This window comes from Acanthaster planci, linkage group LG02, assembly GCF_054643075.1.
Source record: "Acanthaster planci isolate LZ-2023a linkage group LG02, COTS_SCS, whole genome shotgun sequence".
In the NCBI taxonomy this organism is placed as follows: domain Eukaryota; kingdom Metazoa; phylum Echinodermata; class Asteroidea; order Valvatida; family Acanthasteridae; genus Acanthaster; species Acanthaster planci.
This window is the reverse complement of record NC_141778.1, coordinates 9,696,679-9,720,830: the sequence shown is the minus strand read 5'-3', so window position 1 is coordinate 9,720,830 and position 24,152 is coordinate 9,696,679. Positions and strand designations below refer to the sequence as shown.

The 24,152-nt window shown below is 40.8% G+C and overlaps 2 protein-coding genes across 3 annotated transcripts; both read left to right on the top strand.

Annotated features, from left to right (window-relative positions):
* The first annotated feature begins 66 nt into the window (after nt 1-66).
* LOC147799843 (solute carrier organic anion transporter family member 5A1-like) lies at nt 67-14,184 on the top strand. The gene is made up of 12 exons (XM_087133388.1): nt 67-100; nt 4,747-5,145; nt 5,368-5,573; nt 5,701-5,982; nt 6,144-6,308; nt 6,627-6,822; nt 7,221-7,374; nt 9,814-9,989; nt 10,162-10,223; nt 10,910-11,058; nt 11,373-11,468; nt 11,870-14,184. The coding sequence occupies exons 2-12, from the start codon at nt 4,799-4,801 to the stop codon at nt 11,963-11,965; spliced, it is 1,929 nt and encodes a 642-aa protein (XP_086989514.1). The 5' UTR covers nt 67-100; nt 4,747-4,798; the 3' UTR covers nt 11,966-14,184.
* A 3,152-nt stretch (nt 14,185-17,336) lies between these two features.
* Nucleotides 17,337-24,148, top strand: LOC110987637 (solute carrier organic anion transporter family member 5A1-like). 2 transcript variants are annotated; one of them, XM_087132723.1, is made up of 12 exons: nt 17,337-17,452; nt 17,654-18,069; nt 18,262-18,467; nt 18,778-19,059; nt 19,272-19,436; nt 19,788-19,983; nt 20,187-20,340; nt 20,594-20,769; nt 21,508-21,569; nt 21,992-22,140; nt 22,378-22,473; nt 22,895-24,148. In XM_087132723.1, exons 2-12 carry the CDS (start codon nt 17,720-17,722, stop codon nt 22,988-22,990), a joined length of 1,932 nt encoding a protein of 643 aa, XP_086988849.1. In that variant the 5' UTR covers nt 17,337-17,452; nt 17,654-17,719; the 3' UTR covers nt 22,991-24,148. The 2 variants fall into 2 exon arrangements, with proteins under 2 accessions (XP_086988849.1, XP_086988850.1); XM_087132724.1 differs by having other exon boundaries at nt 17,341-17,457.
* The last annotated feature ends 4 nt before the right edge of the window (nt 24,149-24,152 follow it).

Genomic DNA, 24,152 nt, shown 5'->3' with positions numbered 1-24,152 from the left:
TACCAGACATGAACGTATTCTTGTATGCTTACGCGACGTACTTCGCCTTGGCGTATGTGACAATCCGCCTCACTCTAGCAGGAGTTTGTTCTGTCAGAAGGTAAGTTCACTTTTGTCATAAACTTTTTGCAACTTTTATCGTTCGTTTATCGTTATGCACAGTTCTGGTCTTTTCACATTGACAGATTTGCCTTTCAGTATGTGTGGGCCAGGTGTGGGCTCCAAGTCATGTCAGAAATTCGTCATTCGGACTGATTTTGTTAGTTGCGTTGTCGTGAAAGTTTTGTGGAAAGTTTGGCCATGTGACTTGTGCACATGCACGAAGCATAACGACTGTTTCATGTTGCACTCAACGAATATTACATGTCCTTGAATCGTTTCATTCTGTGTTCTTTACACAGCTGAACTCTGTGGAGAGAGCAGGTTGCACAGTGCCCTTTTGCACTTTTATCCTTTAGTCTATCCTTTAATTATCCTTTTATCCCTTTGCCCACTGGCTCTGCCATGTCTTATGACTAAACGTTTTGTTCTTGCAATTACACAGCATAAGCTTCTTTTTCCGTTACTGGTCAATCAATCCATATCATTGTCAACTCCGTTTATTAGTGTCCACAACTGTGTAAATTTTCTCAATTTTAATAAAGGGGCAATCCTAAATTTCTTAACTTGATTTCAAATAGAAATACATCAACTGTAATATACAGTGAGAACAATTCCTTGTGCCAATTCTTGATTTATTTGAAGTATTTTAAACACCGGAGGGATGCAGTCCCTAACTTAAAACTTAGGCGTACCCCACCACCGTAGGGTACCACCACCCCACGTATGAACGTGAAAGATAATTGGTGATCGCCAACTCTTGTAAATGATTGTCTTGTAGTTTAACTCCAAACTCAAACCACTTCAGCAATTTTGGATCAAAATGGGACCAAATATCCAGAGGTTCTTCAGAGAAAAATGCTTAATTCTTTTTGATCCTTTTAGCCTTCTTTGTTATTTTTTAATAAACTCTGTCGAACAATACCTGAAGAACCTTTTCCTTCGGTTGAAAATCACTTTTTCTCCTTTTATAAATAGCTTGGAACATTGTAGAGTATTATATATTCTTTAACACAACTGATTCGAATTCTTTATTCACACGTATATTTTGGCATTAGGCTTCTTTCTTGAAGTGAGAATGTTTATATATTGGGTGTTTCTATAATAGTCTCTTTAATTTCAATATGCAGTTCAATATGTGAGAGAAAGTTACGTTTATGTCGTTTGTTGAATGACTTAGAACTTGAAGATGTGTCGTTTCTTTTATGTACATTTATTTTACACTTATTATTCAAGCATATATTTTCCGGTCAGCTTTTTGAAATAATATTCGAAACTCAAACTATTAATTAAATTTGAATTTTTTTATTATCAATATTCCATCAGTTATAAATCTTACGTTGGATCAATTTGGCCCGTTTTTAGTAACATTAGCATATTTGAGTAGCAGAGTCTCGACCGCTGTTCTTGAAATTGACATATAGCTAAGTTCACTGCATTTCATTCCTTGTTTGTTGAAAGAAGAATCACTTCTTTAGTTTTCGCAATGCAATTTACCCATTTTGCCTCACCAATGTGAGGTGCAACTTCGTCAAAATGGTTTTTGTCCTTGTAAAACACAACTTTTGAGATCGTTGCTTGAGCTGTAAACCTTTATAAAATAGGTCAAATTTCTGGTTCAAACGAGCGCGTGGTGACTCCTTCAAGTGTTTCTTTTTATCCTGACACAAACGGTTGCCATAGAATACTGCATAGGAATAAGTATGAAGTATCAGTATTATTCGAGTCAAGATCCTCTGAATAGCTCACTGTGTCACCTGGGGTGCATATACAGAAGTATTTTCGATGAAAAATAAAAGTTACTATTCTGATATCTTCGTTCTTGTTTCTCTGAGTAAAAAGATATCCTTTGTAATGATCCTGGAGTCTGGCATGAAGAAATCGCGTGAAATGTCGGTCATGGCCTTCAACTTATGTCAAATTATGACCACTGATGATGCAGGTTACAAAGTATTTTTCCTGGAAGACATTTCAATTATTTCAAGCACTTCATGGACACAAAAAATTACTCAATCCTTACTTTTTCCTTTACTTTCCTTTTCATTTCCTTCCAGTTCCTTTGCCTCACTAAAACTTTTATCTCGTCAGTTATTGCTAAGGTGCCAAGTGATCCCATTTTTCTGCGCATTGTACATGCCAAAATGCCAGATACCTCTATTACAAAAAACAGATGGCGAAGTTGCAATATTCATAGTTTTCAAAAATGCACATTGTGTGCAATCTTTAGTAGTTTTTAATGCACCGAGGATGTAGTCTAATTCTACAGAGGTCTTCATTTCTTGAAAGTGCTCAATGATGCGAGAAACCATTCGCTTACTTTGCCGAAAATAAAGTGGAATAACTTTAGCCACGGTGACACTGCAGAACACCAATACGAGCGGCAGATGTCCAAGGGACCCTACGTTGAAAAGTGAAAACTGCAAAAATCTGAGCTCTCTAGACTTGGATCAGTCCTTCCTACAGATACCCTAAACCCTAGATGAACACGTTGGTGCCCAGTTTATTTTGCCCAAGGCAGCCATCTGTGTTCATGATATAAAAAATTGAAGTAAATTGTGACAAATATTGGAACCAAAACGCAGTCAAATAACGAGGACAATTATAAAAATGGATTAGATGTAAGATTCTGCATTAATGTAATTCATTTTGCAGATTTAAATCGGTATCGAAAGCATTATTCCCAATACATTGTTACATGCCATCACCCCAACCCCCTTTTTTAAATTTTCCATGTCTAAGCGAGTCAGCCAAGAAATCCATACTTCTTCCAATGCGGTGCACAATCCTTGTACGACTACAAGATTAGTAGCTGCATAGAATTTATCCCGCCAGCAGAAGCTAGATGAGTTGACGCAAGTGAGAAGCTTGTGTTGCAGCTTCCTTTCAAAGAAAGGTGTGGGGTCTTCCAAAAGTAAATATTAGCAGTCGGAATTGAGCTCATGTGCCACCTTGTAGTCATACATGGTCATGGCGAGGTTTATTTGCAGGCAGATCTCATTTGCTGTCGACTGGTCAAGATGGCGGAGAGTGGGATGATCTCTTCTAAGCGTGAAAACTGCGGACCTTGTGTAACCTTGTGTTCCTTTCGTCTTGTATAGGGACAGGATTCGTTATCTCAGATTAAAAATGTGCTGGGTAAAAGATTCCTCTGAGTGAAGGTTGGGCTTGATGTGATGGTGGTATCGCAAACCTGTTACCTTTGTTTGAGGTTAATGCAGTATGGACACTTCTGCCCCTTCACTCCATAGTACGTAATTGCAGTATTTTTCTTAAGGACCATTGCAATTGATTTTAATGCAATGCAGTTCTTGTAACTGCATGTTGTCTGAACTCGATTTTCAGGGACTAGCACTTTCTCATTTACACGCTAATGTGAATTTGCTCATTTACGCACAAAAAAAAACCATGGGACAAAATCTACAGTGTCTGAGCCATTCAAGGATAACAATTTCGCCGAAAATTGGCTTACTTTTATGATTTGTTGGTGTTTCAGTTTACGACAGAAGCAAAACTTTTCTCACCAACACTTTCAGTCAGCCATTTGGGGGGTTACAATTTTAAAAGGAAATCTTCAAAATTAATATTGTCTTCCTGCAATGACATCGCAGTCACTGTGCCCCATTTTTTATGGAAAGGCACGGAAATTCCTGAATGTTATCGTGCATTTTTCAGTGAGAGTAACGAGAAAGGGATCAGAGGTTTTCTTTCAGGGCAGAGGAGTATAGAGTTGCAAAAACATATGTTCCCAATAAAATGAATGTCACGAACCCACTTAATAGCTAACGTATTCCTTCCATTCTGTGACAGAAAGCAGTTTCAAGCTACTAGTTTTGAAATCAGAGCAGGCAGGGAAACAATTTGTCATTTTAGAAGGTTACAGGCCCAATCCAAGAATAATCATTCTGAATTTAAAATATGCAATCAGAAAGATCACATCAACAGAGTGATTATTATTGGTGTCTGAACAGGAACACTTGAGTGGTACAAGTAGAAAGACTTGCGGCCATTACTTTTGGATAGTAGTAGTTTGAGGGAGTCATCTCACAAACATGCCTGAAGGCCCACTTAACGAGCACGTCCTATCTGACGGGAAGGTCAGACAGGATAGTTTGACCCTACTGTGACTATTGAATGTGTTGACATAAAAGCATTTTGTAAAGTTTAAAGTCTTCCAATAGAAAAATCGTAGTCATAAATGATAGACAGCTCCCTGCTGGCTGTTGGGAGGGTCAGCATGAAAATCACACTTTCTGCACCTAGCGTCAGCAATGAAAAGACATTCATGTTGCTGGCAGCTTGTCATGTCTTCGACAGTGACCAATTTGTTTAAGAAATAAATGATGCGTCGAATAGACTGCGCATCCCCTGACTTACAAGTCAAACATCGGCCACCAATCAGAGGCCAAATGGTGTAGCCTACATGTTCAGTCGCAAGATGTTTTATAGCGCATTTCACAATCACTGTAGAATTCGTCCTCAACTCAACTGAACATTAATCACTACGACATCTGATATACGCATTCTATCACCTGATACTTTGACAGTCTCTAGCATGGTAACATTTCGTACTTTCTTTTAGCGCATGATGTGAATAATTATGAAGCCGTAAGATTGCTGACAATTTCATTTTCCATTTGGACTTAGCAGACCGTGACCAAGCTACAAATCTGCTTTTTCTGGTATCTTCATCTGAAAAAAAATGGGCTTAAATTTCTTCAGTCGTCCGTGGGCTTTCGGCTTGTGCTTTGCCCTTTTCACCTGCTTCCAAGTGACCGTGGGGCTGTACATTGCAGGCGTCCTCACCACCTTGGAGAAGCAGTACCGGATAACCACCTCGGTAGCTGGATTGGTGCTCTCCACCAGTGACTTCGCCAGTCTCGTCTCGATCCCTTTGGTGTCGTATGTCGGCGACACATGGCACAGGCCACGCATCGTCGGCGTGCTAGGGGTAATGACGGCAGTCGGTGGGTTCCTGAGCGGGGTCCCGCACTTCTTATACCCGGCTTACAGAGAGGGAGACACCCTGCCAAGTGGCAACAGCACAGGGTAAGCAGCATATCTATTGCATATATACCGTGTGTAGTACAACATTTCTTCTGTTGCAAACATATGGTTAAAGACACGTGCTTGTACTTTCTCATTACGTGTACGTCCAGGTGACCAGTTAGGTGTCAAATACCGGTATGTGTACTTCTCATTACGGTAAGTTGTGCGATTCCAAACCATCTTTAATATACTAATACTATTTTCTCTCTCTTTTGGATCCAGTTCCAGCGTATTTGTTTGTGACGCGACGAGAGAGGATGAAACATGTTCTGCTGACGACATCAGTCAATCTGGCTCCAGGATTCATGAGATGTGGGCTTTATTGCTAGGTCAAGCTCTCATGGGCCTGGCCTACGGACCACTGTTTCCGACTGCTCTGACCTATATTGATGATCAAGTTAGAGGGACAACCACACCCTATTACATCGGTGAGTCCCGATATAGATGACGTATGTCAAATTTACCACTGACTTAGGAAAGTGGAGACACAACAAGAATAAACAGCAGCTTCTCGGGGAAATAAACCAGTTTCCTGCTCTTTCCCATTTCTCTCAGCTGGTATCTTTACGGCTGGTACAAGCGCTACCCTGGTCGGGTATGGAGAGGGTTTCCTGTTCCTAAGCTTGTTCGTCGACTGGCCGCAACAGTACGACGGCACCAAGGAGTGGCTGGGCGCATGGTGGATGGGTTTCATCGTGACCTCAGTCATTATCTTGATCCTTTCCATTCCTTTCTTCTTCTTCCCGAAGGAGATGGATGTGGAAATAAAAGAGGAAGACATCCCAAAGGAGAAGTTAGCCTTGGAAGGAAAAGGCGATAATAAAATCTCTGTCAAAGGTGAGGCTTAAGTGCGAGGGTTAAATTGCCTAGTATGTTTTGAGCACTCGAAACGACAAGATCGTATAGCAAGATTTCCAGTTCATAAAAAATATATATTATCTGTTCACTCTTGTCTATTCTCAGTCCTTAGAAACCTTTTCTTCCTCAATTCTCGCTAGATTTTCTCATAGCATCCAAACGACTCGTCACTAACTTCGTGTTCATGGCGCTGTTGGTAGGAAGTATCTTCGATCTGGCGATAGCTGCTTCCTTCGGGTTCTTCCTGGCAAAATTTCTCCAGATTCAGTTCAACATACCGGCAGCTCAGTCTTCCTTATTCGTTGGTATATTGCCATCAACCCATGTTGTCCCAGTAATACTAAAGTTATACATGTCGGAACCGTTAAGAACTGTATCAAATATTTCAATACATGTCCAAAACAAAAGACAACTACGTGTTCGGTTATTAAAGCGAGGAGGTCACTATTAACCAGCAAAGTTTGGAGTAAGAATCTAAGACAAGTAGCAATGACTAGTTCTCTGAATTTTATGTCAACTGACAGAATACCATTAACCATTCGTTGTCACTGAGGATGTAAACCATTTGATGTATGGACATAAAAACTTCAATCTGATGTCCTCGTGTCCTTCCCCTCTCCAAGGTATTATCATTACGCCTGGGGCCTTCCTTGGCAACATTTTTGGTGGATTTCTGGTCAAGAAGCTCAACTTGGATTCCAAAGGATGCGGCAAGGTTGTTCTGACACTCGGTGTGATAAGCATGTGCTTCGTACCAGTCGTATACTTCCTTTCATGTCCCGAACCAACTTACGCCGGCAATATGAACGGGGTAATCAGGTGAGAGAGTGGTCAAACCACTGCTTAAACATGTCTCATTCTAAAGTTAGAGCAGCTAACGTAATATTTACGTGCGCTCTCCAAGTAGTATCGCTTGCTGGCATTGCCACTCGAAGTCCTGGAGAACAAGATGGCTCAGACTGCTAGAAAGGTAGAATAGCCAAAAGCGTACAAACAAGTCGAAACTTGCAATTGGCCAACACAAGCTGCTCGAGAAAGGGCGTCTGTTGTCAGCACGTCTCCACGTCTCAGTGGCAGACGAACACCGAGATGTAGCTCTGCCTCAGCCAGTCAGTGAATGAGTTGAGATATTCGTTTTAGACAGAGACGCGTACAGAGAGATTTACAATATTAAAGGAAATTTACTCCAATTAGTCCATTATCTTTCATTCGCGTAGCACAACCAACCCGTGCAACGAAGATTGCAAATGCTCCGCCGGGCGATATGAACCAGTTTGTGGCCATGACGGACTGGTATACGCCACACCGTGTTTTGCTGGCTGCACTGGGAAGCAAGAAAATCAGACAGACGACCCTAATGTCAATCTCACGGTAAGAAAGCAACTACTTTCTGGTTTCAACTGCGGCCTTTTTCATCTGTATCTAACCTATTGAAAGAAAATTAATGATTTCAGAGAAGCACTGGGTTTGATGTTACGTGTATCGTGAAAAAAATTAAACTAGGGTTTTAAAGTATAAATACACTACTGGTTGCAACGATATATAAAGGGGGAAAAAACCCTTTGCAATTCTTACAGTAATTCCAGACTATTTGGATTGTACTGTATTATTCTCCACCCATGCGGTATAGAATGTGTATAGTATTAAAATATGCGTATTTACATTTTAGGCGACTTTTAACCCTTCTTTCATGTAAGCAGTGACGGTTTCTAGGCCTCGCTTGAAATGCATAGCAATCGTGTAAAGTGTGCTTGTGAAACCAGTCTGAGCTGAAGGGTTGACCTGTACAATTGATAACCTGATAGGCCCTATCAAATTATGACCTGGTTGTCAGTTGTATTCAGAAGGCTTGGAGCTTGACTTCAAACATGAAAAGTTGTGGTAACAGGATTAGCTATGGATAACAACCGAAGAATACATTACTTGAGGCTGGGTGCATGAGACACACCAAATAACATGGAGCCCATAAGTTTCACTCTTCCCTCGTACGCAGGTTCTGAGGAATTCACCTCAAATTGAGTGTAACCTGGAAAAATGGAACACTAATGAAGAAATATTCACTAAATAGGTGTCAATTTAGGACAAATCGCCAGGTCCTTCTAAACAAATGAGACAGGACAGAAAAGTCTATGATCTCAGGAAAAACAAAATGTGAAAAGAAAGAACTACTTTAGTGAACAACCGAGAAACCAATTTGTTAAATAACTTATTAGCCAACTGTGAACTTGAGGAAAACCTCTCTTCTGGGACTACAGGTGAACAAATATATAACCCAAAAATGAAAAAAAAATCAACCCCCTCAAAATGGAAGTTTCCTCAGACCCTAAACCTAAGACTTGATTAAAGATCACCTCTAAGGAAAACATGTTTTCTCTCATTTTACCTGTTCAAATAAATATGGAAGCATTCAAATCGAACGCAGTGTTATTTGTCTTCAGAGCTCAACTATAACAAGCTTAAAAAAGGAATTTTTTTCTGTTCATGTAAAGATGCGAATTCTGAATGTTATTTACGTCATTCGAAACAGAGAAAACGAGGGGAGCTCTCACCTTGTGTTCGTATAAACCCTTCTGCATGCCCAACAATGGCCAAGGGCTCATCCATCGTAGTTATAGTTGAGCTCTAAAGACAAGTGACACTGCGTTCGATTTGGATGTTTCCATATTTATTTGAACAGATAAATCAGAGAAAGCATGTTTACACAGAGGTGCTCTTGAAACTTCATTAGGTAGTCTAAAGAAACAAAATCAGGTACTAAAAAACTTTAAATACCCAAAGCAAAACCCCACACAGTATCAAGGAAAGGCACAAATCGATTCTAATCAAATTTCAACAACCTGTGGAGAAAAGAAAAATGGAAAACTTATAAATGAATGTTACAACAAAGAAAAATTCAATGCCTTAAGCAATTATGGCATTGAAGGCTAGTACATGTGCATGTACATGGGAAGCTTAATACTTATCATAACTTTCAGCCAACCACATGGCAATAATAAGTACAAACGTTTACACATATGCCAAAAAATCATGACTAAAATAGTCAAGAATAACATGGCAAGTTTAAATCTGTTCATACATCTCCAGTCACTTTGATTCAAGTCATTAAAAAAGAACTTCCAGCTCCTAACTTCCTTCCACTTTCAGCATCTCAAGACCTCACTATGAACTCACAAAACCCATTGTCTCCAAAGCAACCTTACGTTAGAAACACTTTCCTAAAAGAATGCTTGAAAAATGAAATCGAAGAGCAACAATAGGAACAATTCGATTTTATCTCTCAAAACACGTGAACTTCTAAAACATACCAATTATCCAAAGAAACAAAAACTTCCTTTAAAACTTCAATTAAAATACATATCCTTCCTACAGTGCATTAACGAAGGAAAAGAACATTCAAGTAGCCCAAGGATCAGAAATAATTAAACAGCTTATACGGCTGGGCTAATACTGCGCAACTCCTAGAACTCAGGTCAGGTTTTACACATCTTCAGAGCAGACTTACACATGTGCACCCTTGGCTGCTTAGAAGACAAAGACCCTATGCATGTCTAGTCATAGAGCTGAATGCTCCATAAACACTTCATACAGGGGTACACACAATTCCAGATTTTGCTGGGTAAACGGGGGCACCACTCCTATCTAGCCACGTGTGATACAAAAAAAGATGAAATTTACCTCTGCTACGTGAGCATGGATTAAGAACTTAAAGCGCAGTGGCTCAAAAACAGGCTATGTCATGTACTGTGCAGCATTGTTGGTAACACAAGATATTGCTATTGTTCGTATGTCATTTGTTGCGCCAAAATATAGGTCTACACTGGATGTTCTTGTAGCGCAGCCAATGCAACAGACGAGTTCTCAAGACAGGCGATAGCGGGTTCTTGTGAGCAAACATGTAACATGGTGTATTACGCTGCAGTTTTCCTCTTCTGCCTCGTCACAGTTGGGACGCCGGCCAAGAATCCCTTGCTCATGATGACAATGAGGTATCTTTTTATAACTTCTTCCACAGCGAGAGCAAATCAGTTATCATTGCTGTTTCATAATAATAAACCACTGCAGCAAGTCAGTAATGCATTCCACCGTTCTTTGCCGCTTAGCGCGTACGATTTAGTGTGAAACTACTATCAGAGTGCACTTCCCATTTCATTTCAACAGGAGTGTTGGAGACGATAAGACCTACGCTCTCGGAATACAGTCTCTGTTTGGTCGAGCTTTAGGTAAATTTCTTCGAGTTTGATTATCTTGTGTGGGTTTCGTGTTCATATTGTTTTGGTGTCATGCACACTCCCCAAAACAGCGTCTAGAGCTTAAACATTTTTTGGTGTACCCACATTTTAACACGTTTAATACGTGGCCTGTTCACCGGAATGTATTTAAATTTTAAATGTTTTCTCCATGGTACATGTTTTTAGATTTGTGAGATCAACTTAGCATTTAAACACATTCCTAAAAATATTTCTGTACAACGTCTGTGCATGTCAAAGGTGAAAAAGTATAAAAAAGGGGGTGCATATGAAGTGTCAGAAATGTGTTAAACTCCAAGCGCCTTCTGCAGTGTAAGGTGTGAGCTTCCAGCCTTTACCAGTGTCGCTGTTAGCCTTGACTGTTCCCCGTAACAGCTCGCCCGTGGCTTCATGGGTAATACAGTCAACTAGACCACACTATGGAGAGTCCGGATTGTGTCTGCTGTGGTCGATCACTTTTACCAGTTTGAACAACTTTCACGGTAGCAAAGTTTTCAACTAGTTTTTCAACTTCACAATACCACTAAAACGTGTCACAGGAAAAGCCAGGGATCCTGTTGAACAGTTCAATGCCCCTGCAAAGCTTCCAGTTGAAAGGAATTTTATGTAAAGTACGTCCATTGATGGCGTTTGTAACTTTTCTAACCTGTTTGCATCAGGGTTCCTACCAGCTCCGCTGTACTTTGGTGCTGCGATCGAAGGCGCCTGTATTCTAGACCGAATCGAGTGTGGCGTCGCTGGTGATTGTCTCATCTACAACACCCAGCTCTTCCGCATAATCTACCTCGGAACCTTCTTCGGCTTGCAAGTAAAAATTACAAAATAAAAAAGGAATCACCGAATTAACCATTTCATGTTTTCAAGCTTGGCTTTTGAGGTGCATACGCGACCAAAAGTAATGGAAGTTATTGTTTATCAAACGAAACCAATTACAATTACTTTCACGGCACTCCACTTGAAAAGGATCCTCTATAACTCAAAGGACACGTTTTAAGAAACACCCGTCCTTTTATTAAAACCTCCGAGGCCACACCAGCTCTGAATTTGACAATATATCAGATGTTTACTGAATCATATAGATCAAACCGACAAGAACCTTATCCCTTGACTGATATTCATCAGGTTGGATCGTGGATTTGCTATGTAGCTGCCACGGTGGGAGTGTTCAGGAATTCCCGGAAGGAAAAGGAACAGGAAGACCACGCAGAAGAACTTCAGGTACGATGTAGGCCTTATCGTGAGTTTAAATATCTCATTTGTTGCCTTACATCTAATCTTTCTAGTCTAAAAGCTCTTGGGCAAACGCAAATGGGCAAACTTGATGATCTTTTTTTTTCAGAAAAAAAGGTTTAAAAACAGAAATTAATCTTTCTTTAAAAAGCTCTTCTATTAGTTGATAAATCTACCAACATAAATCCAATAATTTGATCAGTTCTCTCTCGCATTTTCATACAGATGTTTTATCAAAAGTTAGCCAACATTTTGACACTGCAGACACCTGCAAATTTTTGTCTTCTTTATACTGATTAAAATACTGAAGTCATTTTTGCCAATACCTTTCCCATCGCACGATACTAAACAGGAGTCAGCGTAACGAGTCTGATTTGTTCTTATTTCAGGATGGTGCCATGCAGAGCGGGCTCAACGGAAACTACAACAAAGGCTACGAGGTCGACTGCGAGGTGGGGACACAGACTGATTTCACCAGTCTGTGATCCAATCGTGACCCCTCAGCTTATCAACCTGCTCAAAGGCAGCTTTTACAACAATGACCCCTGCCCTGGCCAATCAACGACATGCCATGTGCGTAAAACTAAAACAGATAAAAATCTGGGCATCGTGAAAAGTTTCTTCCATTGATTTAGAGGTGTATTCCCAAATAAACATCACAAAACAAGCACAAATGATTAGGATTTAGACCAACTGACTGGCTTCCATACGTTGCATTTTTTGAAACACAGTGGAACACGCCAAAAACAAAATTCTCATCAAAGAAGCTCAAAAAAATTGATTGTTAATGTTGTTCAAATAACAAAGAAAAGTTGAACTCAAGCAAAATCTGGTACAAAGGTATATAAAGTGTCGATGGTTTTGAAACAATTTAACAAAATGTTATCAAAGCAAAACATCAATCGTATCTCTCCAACACCAGCGCCGACGAAAAATATGGTTTGGTAAAAGCAACAAAAAAATCAGTCACCGTTATTTAGAAAATGTTGCATGAGACCGTTAGCAGGGCATGTTATTTCGAATGTTTACCTTCTTGTATTTAATGTATACCTGTGAAGAAATATATCTGGGTTGGATTTTAAGTAGGGCCTTACGGCCTTTAGAATAAATCTTACGGTGCTTGAAAGACGATATTTTCCTAAGAGTTGGTAAACAGATTGCTCACGGGTACCTGAATGAGGTTTTTATTTTAGGCTCAACCGAACAAAGTGAATATTGAACCAATAAAAATAAAATAAAGAATAATTCAATGATTCGTTAACCGCCAAAGCGCGTTATAAAACTTCACCTAACCTCCATGCATAACCACTTAGTTTGAATCTAAATTTTAACCCCGCGAGGCAATCTGAATTTTTACTCACACGGTCTCGGGAGCGGACTATTCCGTTGAGTCCGTTTCAATTTTCAGGGTTGCAGAGCCCTGCGTCCGTCTTAAAGGTATATTAATGTACAAAAGTACATCACAGTACCGTGGGGGGCCGTTTTCCCAGGATATTCCAATTTAAAAAGGGCCTCGCCACGCGCCAGCCAAGCCATACCACCACCACAACACCCCCAACCAAAATAACACTTCAGAGACAGCCGACAGAGGCCTCGGACAAGTTCCAGACAGCTGTCACTGATAAAAAGCATTCCACTGCCTGCCCCAGGCACCGTTTTGTAAACAACCCATTAGATTGTACACAAGGGACCACTTAGCACACAATCCTATGGGAATTGGCTGGAGGCTGGCTCAAGGCTGTCTGGGTTTTTTTGCATTTTTTCTGGCTAGGGGAGGCCCCGGCTGTAAAGTGACTAAACCAGATTTTTCAGCATGTACAGGGGTAGGATATGATAAATAGTCGTTGCATTTGGAAGAAAAAAAATTAAACGTTAATTAGCTCCAATGGACTCGCCAAAAAAGGGCCGTTTCCTCTACCACTTCAGTAATTTTGGATCAAAGTTAGCATGCCAGCCTGCTAGAAAGAAAAGCAAAATTCCCGAGGTTTTTAAGACAAAAGGCCTCAGTTCTTCTATGATTTTTTGGTTTGCTTTTTCATTTTCAAATTAATTCTATTGAACAATACCTGAAAAACCTTTTACCTTAAGCTTTAATTTCACTGTTTTCTTTCTAAAAATACTTCTGCACATTGTACGGTATTTTTATGTTCTTTGATACAGCTTATTCTAATTTGATATTTACACATATTCTGGCATTTTACTGCGTCATTTAAGTGAAAATGTCTCCACTTTTAATATTTTATAATAGTCTCTTTAATTTCAATATGCACTTCAATATATAAGAGGATGGTATGTTTATATTACATGAGCTTGAATGTCTTGTCTTTTATTTAATTTACACTTGTTATACAATCATATATATTCCTTTCAACCTTTTTAAATAACATTTCGAAACTTGAATTTTTCATTAATTTAATGAGACCAAGGCTTTGCAGTTACTAATCGTTCTTTCGCTCAGTTTGTTCGGATTTCCATTATGTTTTCAGTAACATTAGTGGGGGGAAACAGGATTTTGCCCTTTAATGTAAAGTAAGTATGTAAGTAACGTGTGCTCACCGACTCATGGAAAAGCCCTTTAATGAACGCCGCTGTATCCGGGGAGAAAGCTCCTTACTCATGTAAACGATGGGTACATCCGCTTACTATAAGGTAGTGCCGCTCATGGCACTTCTCAGGAATAACAGTAAATAAACTATGAAATGAAGACTTCCGGTCCATGTAAACATGGCTTACTTTTTGGGCTGTCTGGGATATTTTAAGGGGATCGGTTGTTTACCTTTTTGTACGTTGTAGAGACCACTTGCGGATTAATAGAATAACTTTGTCTGAGTACATATTTGGCCGCCAGCAGAGCTGTCGCTCTCTCTGTCTTCCACGCTGCAGAGGTCGATCACAATGAAAGGTTGCTGACCCGTTTGACCCTAAAATTACCTGTTTGGGAGATCAATGTGTGCGCTATCCGTATACTGACGGTAAGCTTGTAGCTTATCCCTTCTGGTAATGGGATTTGAGTTGAGTAAATCAATTATTAAGAGGTGTATTTTCTGGCTGTTTTACTGATCGTTATTGGAACGTTCCGACATGTGTAACGTGCACTATGCATGCAACCAACTCGTGTACATATTTATTGCAGTAGCCTGACTGTGGGTGAAAGAGCACGCTGGCTTGGGGGGTTTTCTTTTCCGTTTACCACCGTGGCTGGGCTGGGGTTTGCGTTCACTACTGTAATATTGTTCTGGTTGACTGCCGATGATAGTTCCTGATATCATCCTGGGCTGGGGAACAACTACGGAATAAAGCCTGGTCAAGAGCATACCGTACCCCTGTGGCGTTGAGTCATTTCTCGAGTGGTACACACCCTCGTCACACCGAGGTGGAGTTCACACCCCCTCCTTGACAGGAGCCGACCCGCCCCTGTTCCAAGACGTTAGTAAAGTCTCAACCGCCTTTCATGAAACTGATATAAAACTAACTTCATTGCTGGCTTGCTAGCTTGCTGGCTGGCTGGCTGGTTGGCTGGCTGGTTGGCAGGCTGGTTTTAGCGTTGCAAGTCACCGAGTTTAAATCACCAATTTGAGGCGCAACTTCGAAAGAAAGTGGTTTAAAATCTTTAGATTCTGTAATATCTTTTTCCAGTGTTCTACTTCAATGGAGGTGAGGATAAAATAAATGGAACCCCCCATTTAATGATGCCTCCTGGAGCCAAAGACAAGCTTCCCTGAAATTCTTTCAAAGCCCCCTTTTTGCCTTTAAGCGCGTTTTTTTATTTAGGTAATTCAAGTTTGAAAGTACAGCGTATTTCCACACAGAGTTTCCTGTTTATTTTGCTAGCACGTTGCCTACGTTCACAAGGACATATTGATCTTCATGGCGTTGGGCAAAATGCATTAAACCTACGTCATACCAGTCCGCTCAGGTTGTTTCCTTTTTATACTGACACAAACGGTTGCTTGCCTTGGTTTTAGCAACGTAATTCACCAAGTTGACCTCACCAATTACATCTTTAGATTCTTTAATTTCTTTTTTTCTGGTGTTCTTCTTTCGTGGAGATGAGAAGAATATGAATGAAATCCTCCATTTAATGATGCCCCCTACAGTGCCAATGACAGGTTTCCCTGAAATGCTTTCAAAGCCGACTTTTGACCCTACACACATTCTATGACTTAGGTAATTCAAGTTTGAGCCCACAGCGTATATCCACACAGTTTCGTGTTTAATTTGCCAGCGCGTTGTTTACGTTCACAAGGACATATCGATTCAAATTCCATTCTTCATGGCGTTGGGGAAATACACAAAACCTATAGAAATCAACAACGGTTGCTACGTTATACCAGTCCGGACAGGGTGTTTCTTTTCATCCTGACATAAACGGTTGCTTTAGAATCATGCAAATGAGTATTTCTAGAGTCGAGATTCACTGTGTCTAGCTCACTGTGTCACCTGGGGCCCACATACAAAAAACTTTTGAGGGAAAGTGGAAGTTTGCATTTTGATATCTTCGTTCTTGACACTCTGAGTAACTGATATCCTTTGCAGTGATGCTGTAGTCTTGCAGTGCCAAATGCTGAAATCTCGTGAATTTCGGACTCGGACGCCATCAAAGTTATGACCACTGATGATGCAGTGTATAAAGCATTTTTCCCAAAACATTTTAACTATTTCAAGCACTTCAGGAATACAGACACATTTCCCAATCCTCACTTTTAACATGATCATTTGCTTTTACTCGTAGAAACTTTCATCTTTTCAATTACCACTGGCGTACCTCGCGTAAATGGCGTATCCAATTAATCTGTGCAATCAACATCCCTAAAACGCGTTATATACCTCTATAAAAAAAGCAAGCGACGAAGTTACAATAGTCATCGTTTTCCAAACGCTCATATTTGCAGTATTTGGTAGTTCACACTGTGGATGTCGACCAATTCGATAGATGTCCCAACTTTCTTGAACGTGATCAATGATGCAACAAGCCGTTCGCTCACTTTGCCCTTAATATGTGGAATAACACGTTTCAACACGGTAACACCGCAAAACACCGACGCGAGCCTGTATGGGATGGTCGGAGGGCCCCTGTATGTTGAGCAGCGAAAACCTCCAAAAACGGAGCTCTCTTAGACTTGGATCAGTCCTTCCTACTGATACGCTAAAACGCAGATAAGAGAGTAGGTGCCCATTTTACTGGACGCAAAGCAGCTATCTTTTTTCATGCATTAGATTAACAGGCTGCCACATTCGAACAAACGTCAAAAGCAAGTTGTGAATTCCTTGTACAGTCTGTTTTATATTTCACAGGAGCTCTAACTTTCCGGACATTAATTTCTTCCACTTTGTAGCCTATTAATTTCATTATAATAGTTTATGTTGATAGGGCTCTATACATTCACATCAACACGATGACAGTTTCTTTAATTGTTGTATTGTTCTCCCCAGCCTCTGGTCAAGTTCCTTTGATTGTCTGAAAATTTAAATTAACAAAAGGTTCCAAGTCTTAGGCACTGAAAATTGGTATCGTGACAAAACAGGAATGAAGACCGCCCAGGATCACACGAACGTCAGTGTGGTCTGCATGGCGTTAAATTCTGTTTTATGGCAACAAGTCCAATATTCATTATTCATAACTCACGTCGAGGCATAAGCCCTTTGGTCAGCACTGTGGACTGGGGAAAAAGTAGATTTTTTTTTTATTAAACATGTCACAGCTGCGACAATCACTGTTTTGCTCAAGGTTAACCAATCGAGTTACGCGAAGGGCTCGTGTTGTGCTTTGCAGCCAATGATTGAGAGACTTCTCCAGTCAATCCGAAAGGAAAGGGGCATGGTTTCAGCGTGTAGTGACTAACTTTGGTCAAATATCAAAGCATATACAGGCTGGAGTTCTTTTAATAGGCAGGTCACTGGACATTTCTCCTTTATACATCAACTGCACTAAGCACTCAGTCGCCGGGTGTATAGTTGTTCTCATCTCCACGGTAAGGTAACGTATTGTGGTTTCTTGATAAGTGAAAGTGTTTTGCAAACCCATTAGGCCTACTTTAAAACTTCATATTTTGAAACTTACGAAAAACTAGCAGTACAATTAAAAATTGTTCAAGCAAGAGTTCATGACTACTGAATCAAAGCTGCAATGTATGTTACATAAACTGCTCTAACTTTTTTCTTTTGACTTCCAGTGCTTGATCCAGTCACGGGCCCGTTCTTCGTATTGTTTCTATTAATGTGTTACAAGGCTTGAAATAATGGGCTTAAATTTCTTCAATCGTCCGTGGGCTTTCGGCATGGTCTTTGCCCTTTTCACCTGCTTTCAAGCGACCATAGGGCTGTACATTGCCGGTGTCCTCACCACCTTGGAGAGGCAGTACCGGATCACCACCTCAGTGGCTGGATTGGTGCTCTCCACAAGCGACTTCGCCAGCCTTGTCTCCATTGCTTTGGTGTCGTACGTTGGTGACACATGGCACCGTCCACGCATTGTCGGTGTGTTTGGTATATTGACTGCAGTTGGTGGGTTCTTGAGCGGAGTCCCGCACTTCCTATACCCGGCGTACAGGGAGGAAGACACCCTGGTGCCCGGTGGAAATGGCACAAGGTGAGTAGGAGATTGGTAACAATTGTAAGTAACAATTGAAATCACGTTCCTCGTGTCGATAACTTGGCAGTTAAGTTTAAAAAAAACTTTAGTCCACCTGACCAGAATACATGTATTTGTGTCATTTAAGGGGACTGAATTTTCTTCCCACTACTGCGAGTTGTTGTTTCTCTCTGTCTCCTTTGGTTCCAGTTCCACTATTTTTGAATGCGATCCCACGAGGGAAGAGGAGACATGTTCCGCAGATGACATCAGTCAATCTGGCTCCAGGCTTCATGAGATGTGGGCTCTATTGTTGGGTCAAGCTCTCATGGGCTTTGCCTACGGACCGTTGTTCCCGATCGCTCTAACCTACATTGATGACCAAGTCAAAGGTACAACCACACCTTACTACATCGGTGAGTATTCACTTGTGCGCCGTTAGTGGTTAGGCAGCCCCACGCCGCTTTTGACCCAAGTATGATATTCTCTCAGAGAACTTAAACATTAAAACAAACCGCACGCCCACTCAAGTTAGCTCCCGCTGATTGACACAGACGAATGACATACAGAGCCTGCTAGTGCTAATGAAAGTGTCTGTATCAAGAACAACATTCTGAACTTGACGTGCTAAGAAGATCATTAGTGAGATTTCGTTTACGTTACTTCAACAACAGACTGGCTGCAATCAGGAACTGAACCTGTTTCTTCTACTTCCTGTTTGTTCAGCTGCTATCCTGACGGCTGGTACAAGCGCTACCCTGGTTGGGTTCGGAGAAGGTTTTCTGTTCCTAAGCTTGTTCGTCGACTGGCCAGAGCAATTCGATGGCACTAAGGAGTGGCTGGGCGCCTGGTGGATGGGCTTTATCCTGAACGGCATCATCATATTCTTCATCTCCATCCCCTTCTTCTTTTTCCCGAAGGAGATGGATGTTGAGATCGACGAGGATGAAATTCCGAAAGAGAAGTTGGCCCTCGAGGGCGAGGGCAAGACTCAAATATCCTTTAAAGGTGAGGTGCAAAACTCGACAGTAATATTCCTTTACATTTTTCACGCATTCTTCAACGCAGGTACTTTATACACACAGTAAAGTAGACGAAAAGGACTCCCACGCAACATTTAAACGGATTAGGCTCCCTGTTTACAGTTCCTTCTCCTCCATTTCTTCATACCACACCAGCCTTAGACCGAAAACTATTTTCTTTCTCCTTCATTATGGCAGAATTTCTTCTGACATCCAAACGACTCGCCACCAACTTCGTGTTTATGGCGTTGTTGATAGGAAGTATCTTCGATCTGGCGATAGGTGCCTCCTTTGGCTTCTTCCTGGCCAAGTTTCTGGAGATTCAATTCAACATACCAGCAGCCCAATCTTCCTTATTTGTCGGTAAGTTTTCAGCGGCCTCCCGAGTTGTAGCCGCATTATAATTTTCACGGAGACAGGTTCCTGGATATTCCCAACTTAAACATGGATTCCCTATGGAGACTTTTATAGTTGTAAAAGAAAACATGGCATGAAACGCATTCACATGTGAAGAATTGCAGATAATGCACACTATTCTGTTGTGACAACGATATTCATGTCACAGTAGGCCTACAACGAGTTTAAAAGCGATAATCAAATACAAATATCCGCTGGCAGGTCTCTGATACCTACCTCTTCATTGCCTTGGGAATGTTTACCCTTTAGCTCACCTTTACTATCATTTATTAATGAATGTGTGTCTTTTCCATCTAGGGATCATAATTACGCCTGGTGCTTTTTTTGGGAATATGGCCGGTGGATTTCTGGTCAAGAAGCTCAAGTTAGACTCAAAGGGCTGCGGCAAGGTTGTGATGGTGATGGGGGTTATAGTCTCGTGTTGCATACCCGTCGTTTATTTCCTCTCGTGTCCCGAACCAACGTATGCCGGTTACATTGATGGGAAGATCAGGTGAGAGGCCGCTGCCACTTCAGTTTAAATATCACTACATCTAACCTAAACATATACCGAGCGAAAGAACAACAGATGTGAATACCTTCACGCACACAATATAAACGAAAAGGTACAATTGCCTCAGTGTGCAGCAACTGGAATATTACCTGGCATCGTCTGCATAATATCACTGCGTGATGTATGGTTTTTAATTTTCATAGCACAAGTAATTTATGCAATGAAGGATGCACCTGTTCCGGCGGGCGATATGAACCAGTTTGCGGTTATGACGGACAAGTATACGCCACACCTTGCTTCGCTGGTTGCACAGGAAAACAGGAGAACGTGACGGATGACCCCACCGTTAATGTCACAGTAAAAAAAACTACATTTTTCTCATGACAGGGAAAAGGGTTGATTTGGGAGGAGTATGTAGGCAAAGGCCGAGGGTGGGGTTTGCAGCACCAAAAGTCAGACCAAAAATGTAATGATGACAGCCAGTTTTATGGCTGTAACAGCAAATTGTATTGCTGAGGATTATGTCAATATGTTTTCCTATGCTGTAGTGTTGCAGGCAATGAAAAAGGCACAAAATAATTGTCTTCCTTATTTTCAAATTGAACCATAGGTCTACACTGGATGTGCTTGTAGTTCAGCCAATGCTACGGAGGAGTACGCGAGACAAGCCGAAGCGGGTTCCTGCGAGAAAACCTGTAATATGGTGTATTATGCCGCCATTTTCCTCTTCTGCTGTGTCATATTTGGGACGCCGGCCAAGAATCCTTTGCTCATGATGACAATGAGGTTTCTTTTTTACTTCGTATTATTTACAGACCATAAGGAAATCAGATTAGGTGATCATCGTTTTCAAGAAGGGATGTATAATATGTGGTGCGGTTTCGAGTTTTTGGTAGTATTTGACCATTTTGATATGCTTCCTCGTCAAACATGCCACGGCAGGCATCTCGAAAAATGTATGATGCGTTTTCACGAAGCGACGCAAATATGCCTGTCTCTTGAACACGCACAAAATCTGTTGCCCCGGAAAGGCACAAAAAATATCAACTGAGATTTTCGTTTTCACGAAGGGACTTGAATCTTTGTTAAATTTTCAGTTGCACGCACGTACACGTAAATGCCGCTTCTTTATGGAAAAACACATTAAGCAGAAGGGGGTTAGTAGGAAAATGTACTTACGTTCTCACTAAGGGACTGGAATCCTCACTCATTAATTTTGGCTGATTACCCACTGTGTTTATATTAATTACTGGATTCACGTAAAAGTTTAGCTTTCAAAGAATCAGAAGGTTCCTCACCGTAAAACGTTGTGGCAAAGTAGGAGTGTTTAAAGTTTTCAAATCTGAAAAAGTTTCTCTTTCAAGCGTAATTATTTCCAAAATTATTTTGGTCAAATGTCCGTGAAAACGGTGACAAGAAGTTTCACACTCTATTGCTCAGGACAATTGAATGTTTTTCTAACTCAAGTTAGCTCCACCCTGGACCTTAAAAACACAAAATGATGATATTTTTTTATCTCAATAGGAGTGTTGGAGCAGATAAGACCTACGCTCTGGGGGTACAGACTCTGTTTGGTCGAGCTCTAGGTAAATACTGGCGCCTTGTCTCTGATTTATTCATTTGAAGGTTTTATTTTCATATTGTCCAGGTACCATCTTAGATCATAGTTAGCCGACATTGGTCTGTCCACTCTCTCCGCTGACATTAGTTCATGCGACTGTCAGAGAGTTTATGTATGAATTTCAAACAACACTGGGCATTCCATTTCATACCAAGCCAAACAATTATTAACATTAACAACAGTTTACGGGTTGGCAGCTTCCAAAGTCCCTTAAAACTTCGAATCACAACGGCACGTTCCACTGTATCACAACTATGCCGTCAAGGCCCAGCAGTTGTTTTAATTATAAAATTATGCATACAACATAAACCTCCACCTTGTACCAAAACTACAGGGTTGCACCTGATCAATTTTAAAAGGTCAACCTATCTTGCCTGCTCAACTTAGGGTTCCTACCAGCTCCGCTGTACTTTGGTGCTGCCATCGAAGGCGCCTGTATTCTAGACCGAATCGAGTGTGGCGTCGCTGGTGATTGCCTCATCTACAACGCTCAGCTGTTCCGAATAACCTTCCTCGGAATCTTCTTCGGCTTGAAAGTAAGAAAAAATTTTTAATTACACTGAGAACAGATATGTGCATCCAAAAGTGAACCTGCATTCTCTCTTTATCGCATAAATGATTTTTTTTTTAAATTAAAGTCCCCTTTCGTAAATTTTGATCAAATTCCAGGTCTTCTGTCCAAGCATCAAAACTAAGAACAGATCTTAGCGCAGAGTTTGACCCAACTCGACTTGAGAGGAATTTCATTATTTGAGTCCTATATCATTCTGCAGATCGCATCGCTGCTATGCTACGGTGCTGCTACGGTGGCAGTTTTCAGGATTGACAGCAAGGAGAAGAATGAGGCACAATATGAGGAAGGACTAAAGGTGCGAATTAACGACTGGTATTGATTCTAAATATTTCATCTTTACCGTAAACGCTTCGCTAGTCTCCAAGTCCATACTTTTACTGTTTTTACTGTTTTCGCATTACCACCAAGTTTAAGTAGGCCTACTGAATCTTTTTCTCTTTTGTGTGATCAATGTCACAAAATAGAAAGTCTATACATGTTCCAGTAAGTCGAATGCTCTGCAAAGTATCACGAATTAACGGTTGTTTGTGATGGTTAAATCCATGCCTTCCTCTTCCATTCCAACCCATGACATGATATTGTAACTTGCATGATCATACATATGCACGACGATATCATTTTCTATTTATATCCGCACTGTACCACTGTCTTTCCTATGGTAGGCCTACAGTTATGAAATGGAGCGTCATAATGAAAGTGCCATTTTGTCTTTTCAGAATGGTGAGATGCGGAAAGGGATCGAAGGGAAATACAACAAAGCCTACGAGGCAGACACCGAGGCGGGGACCCAGACTGACCTTACTAGTCTGTGATTCAAACTTGACATTTTGATTGATGAACCGGCTGTAAGGCGGTTTTTAAGCAATTCTCGCTGCCTAATAGACCAATATTTCAACAACAACAACAACAACAAAATCGGGATAATGCACGTGCGCGAGCCGCATAGGGCTGAGTTGAATAGGGCAGGCCGTCTGAATGACCTCGGACGCGCCTCATTTCAGGCATCTGCTGTTGGAATCCAGAACTGGCTCATTCTGATTGCATGAACTGATTGAACATCATCCCATATGCGCAAATCGTTGTCCAAACAAATATTTATAGCTTTCATTAGCAACTTTAAGGAAAACAAGGAAAACAAAAGTGGCAAATTGCATAGGAAGAAATCCGCAAAAATAAAACACGATTTTATAATTCACGTCAAAGAGCACGCAGACTTTCAAACTATGAAGCGCAATAAAAGGAAAGGTTGAAGACTGCGTAACACACAGCGACTGCGAGGTATACACCAGTTGCAGGTGCAGTTTAAGTCAAGTTCAAAATATGTTACTAGAGCTGACTAAAGAGCAAGACTCTGACAGAGCAACAAATGCGACAATTGGGCATTAATCAAGATCCACGATTCAAGATAATGTTATTGTCTGTATAAAAACAAAGAATTTCGCCTTCCACTGGCAAACGAAATGAAAATATGTTACCACATATCTAATGTATAAAGAATTACAAGGAATACATAGATAATGACTCAATTTATTAACAGAGTCAAAAAAACACGTGTACAAATCTTTATATAGGAAGATGGTGCACAACAGAAGTGTCACAATTCCATCGACAGTTGCGTGCTTTTTCATTTATGCACAGTAAATTTAAACCTCTCCAAATGCTTCGCATTTTTTCACGGGATTTTGTTTTATGTTTGTCACACGGACACTTGGAGTGAGGCTCACTTTGAATCCCTACCCCAAAAGTAAATATGTAAGATAAACAGAGCTTACTTTGTTACACACTCAACCAACCAAACTTTTTCCGGGGTCAAGGTCTTATGCAGAGGATAAATCGAACCTATAGAGCGGTGCGGATTAAACATCAGTGTTATCACATCGTTACGTTCACTTTGTTACCGTTCTTAACAAACGTCTTTACGCTTACTGTTTTTCCTTTTTCTTCTGGGCAAGTGGAATGAGTTTTCTGGTTTAC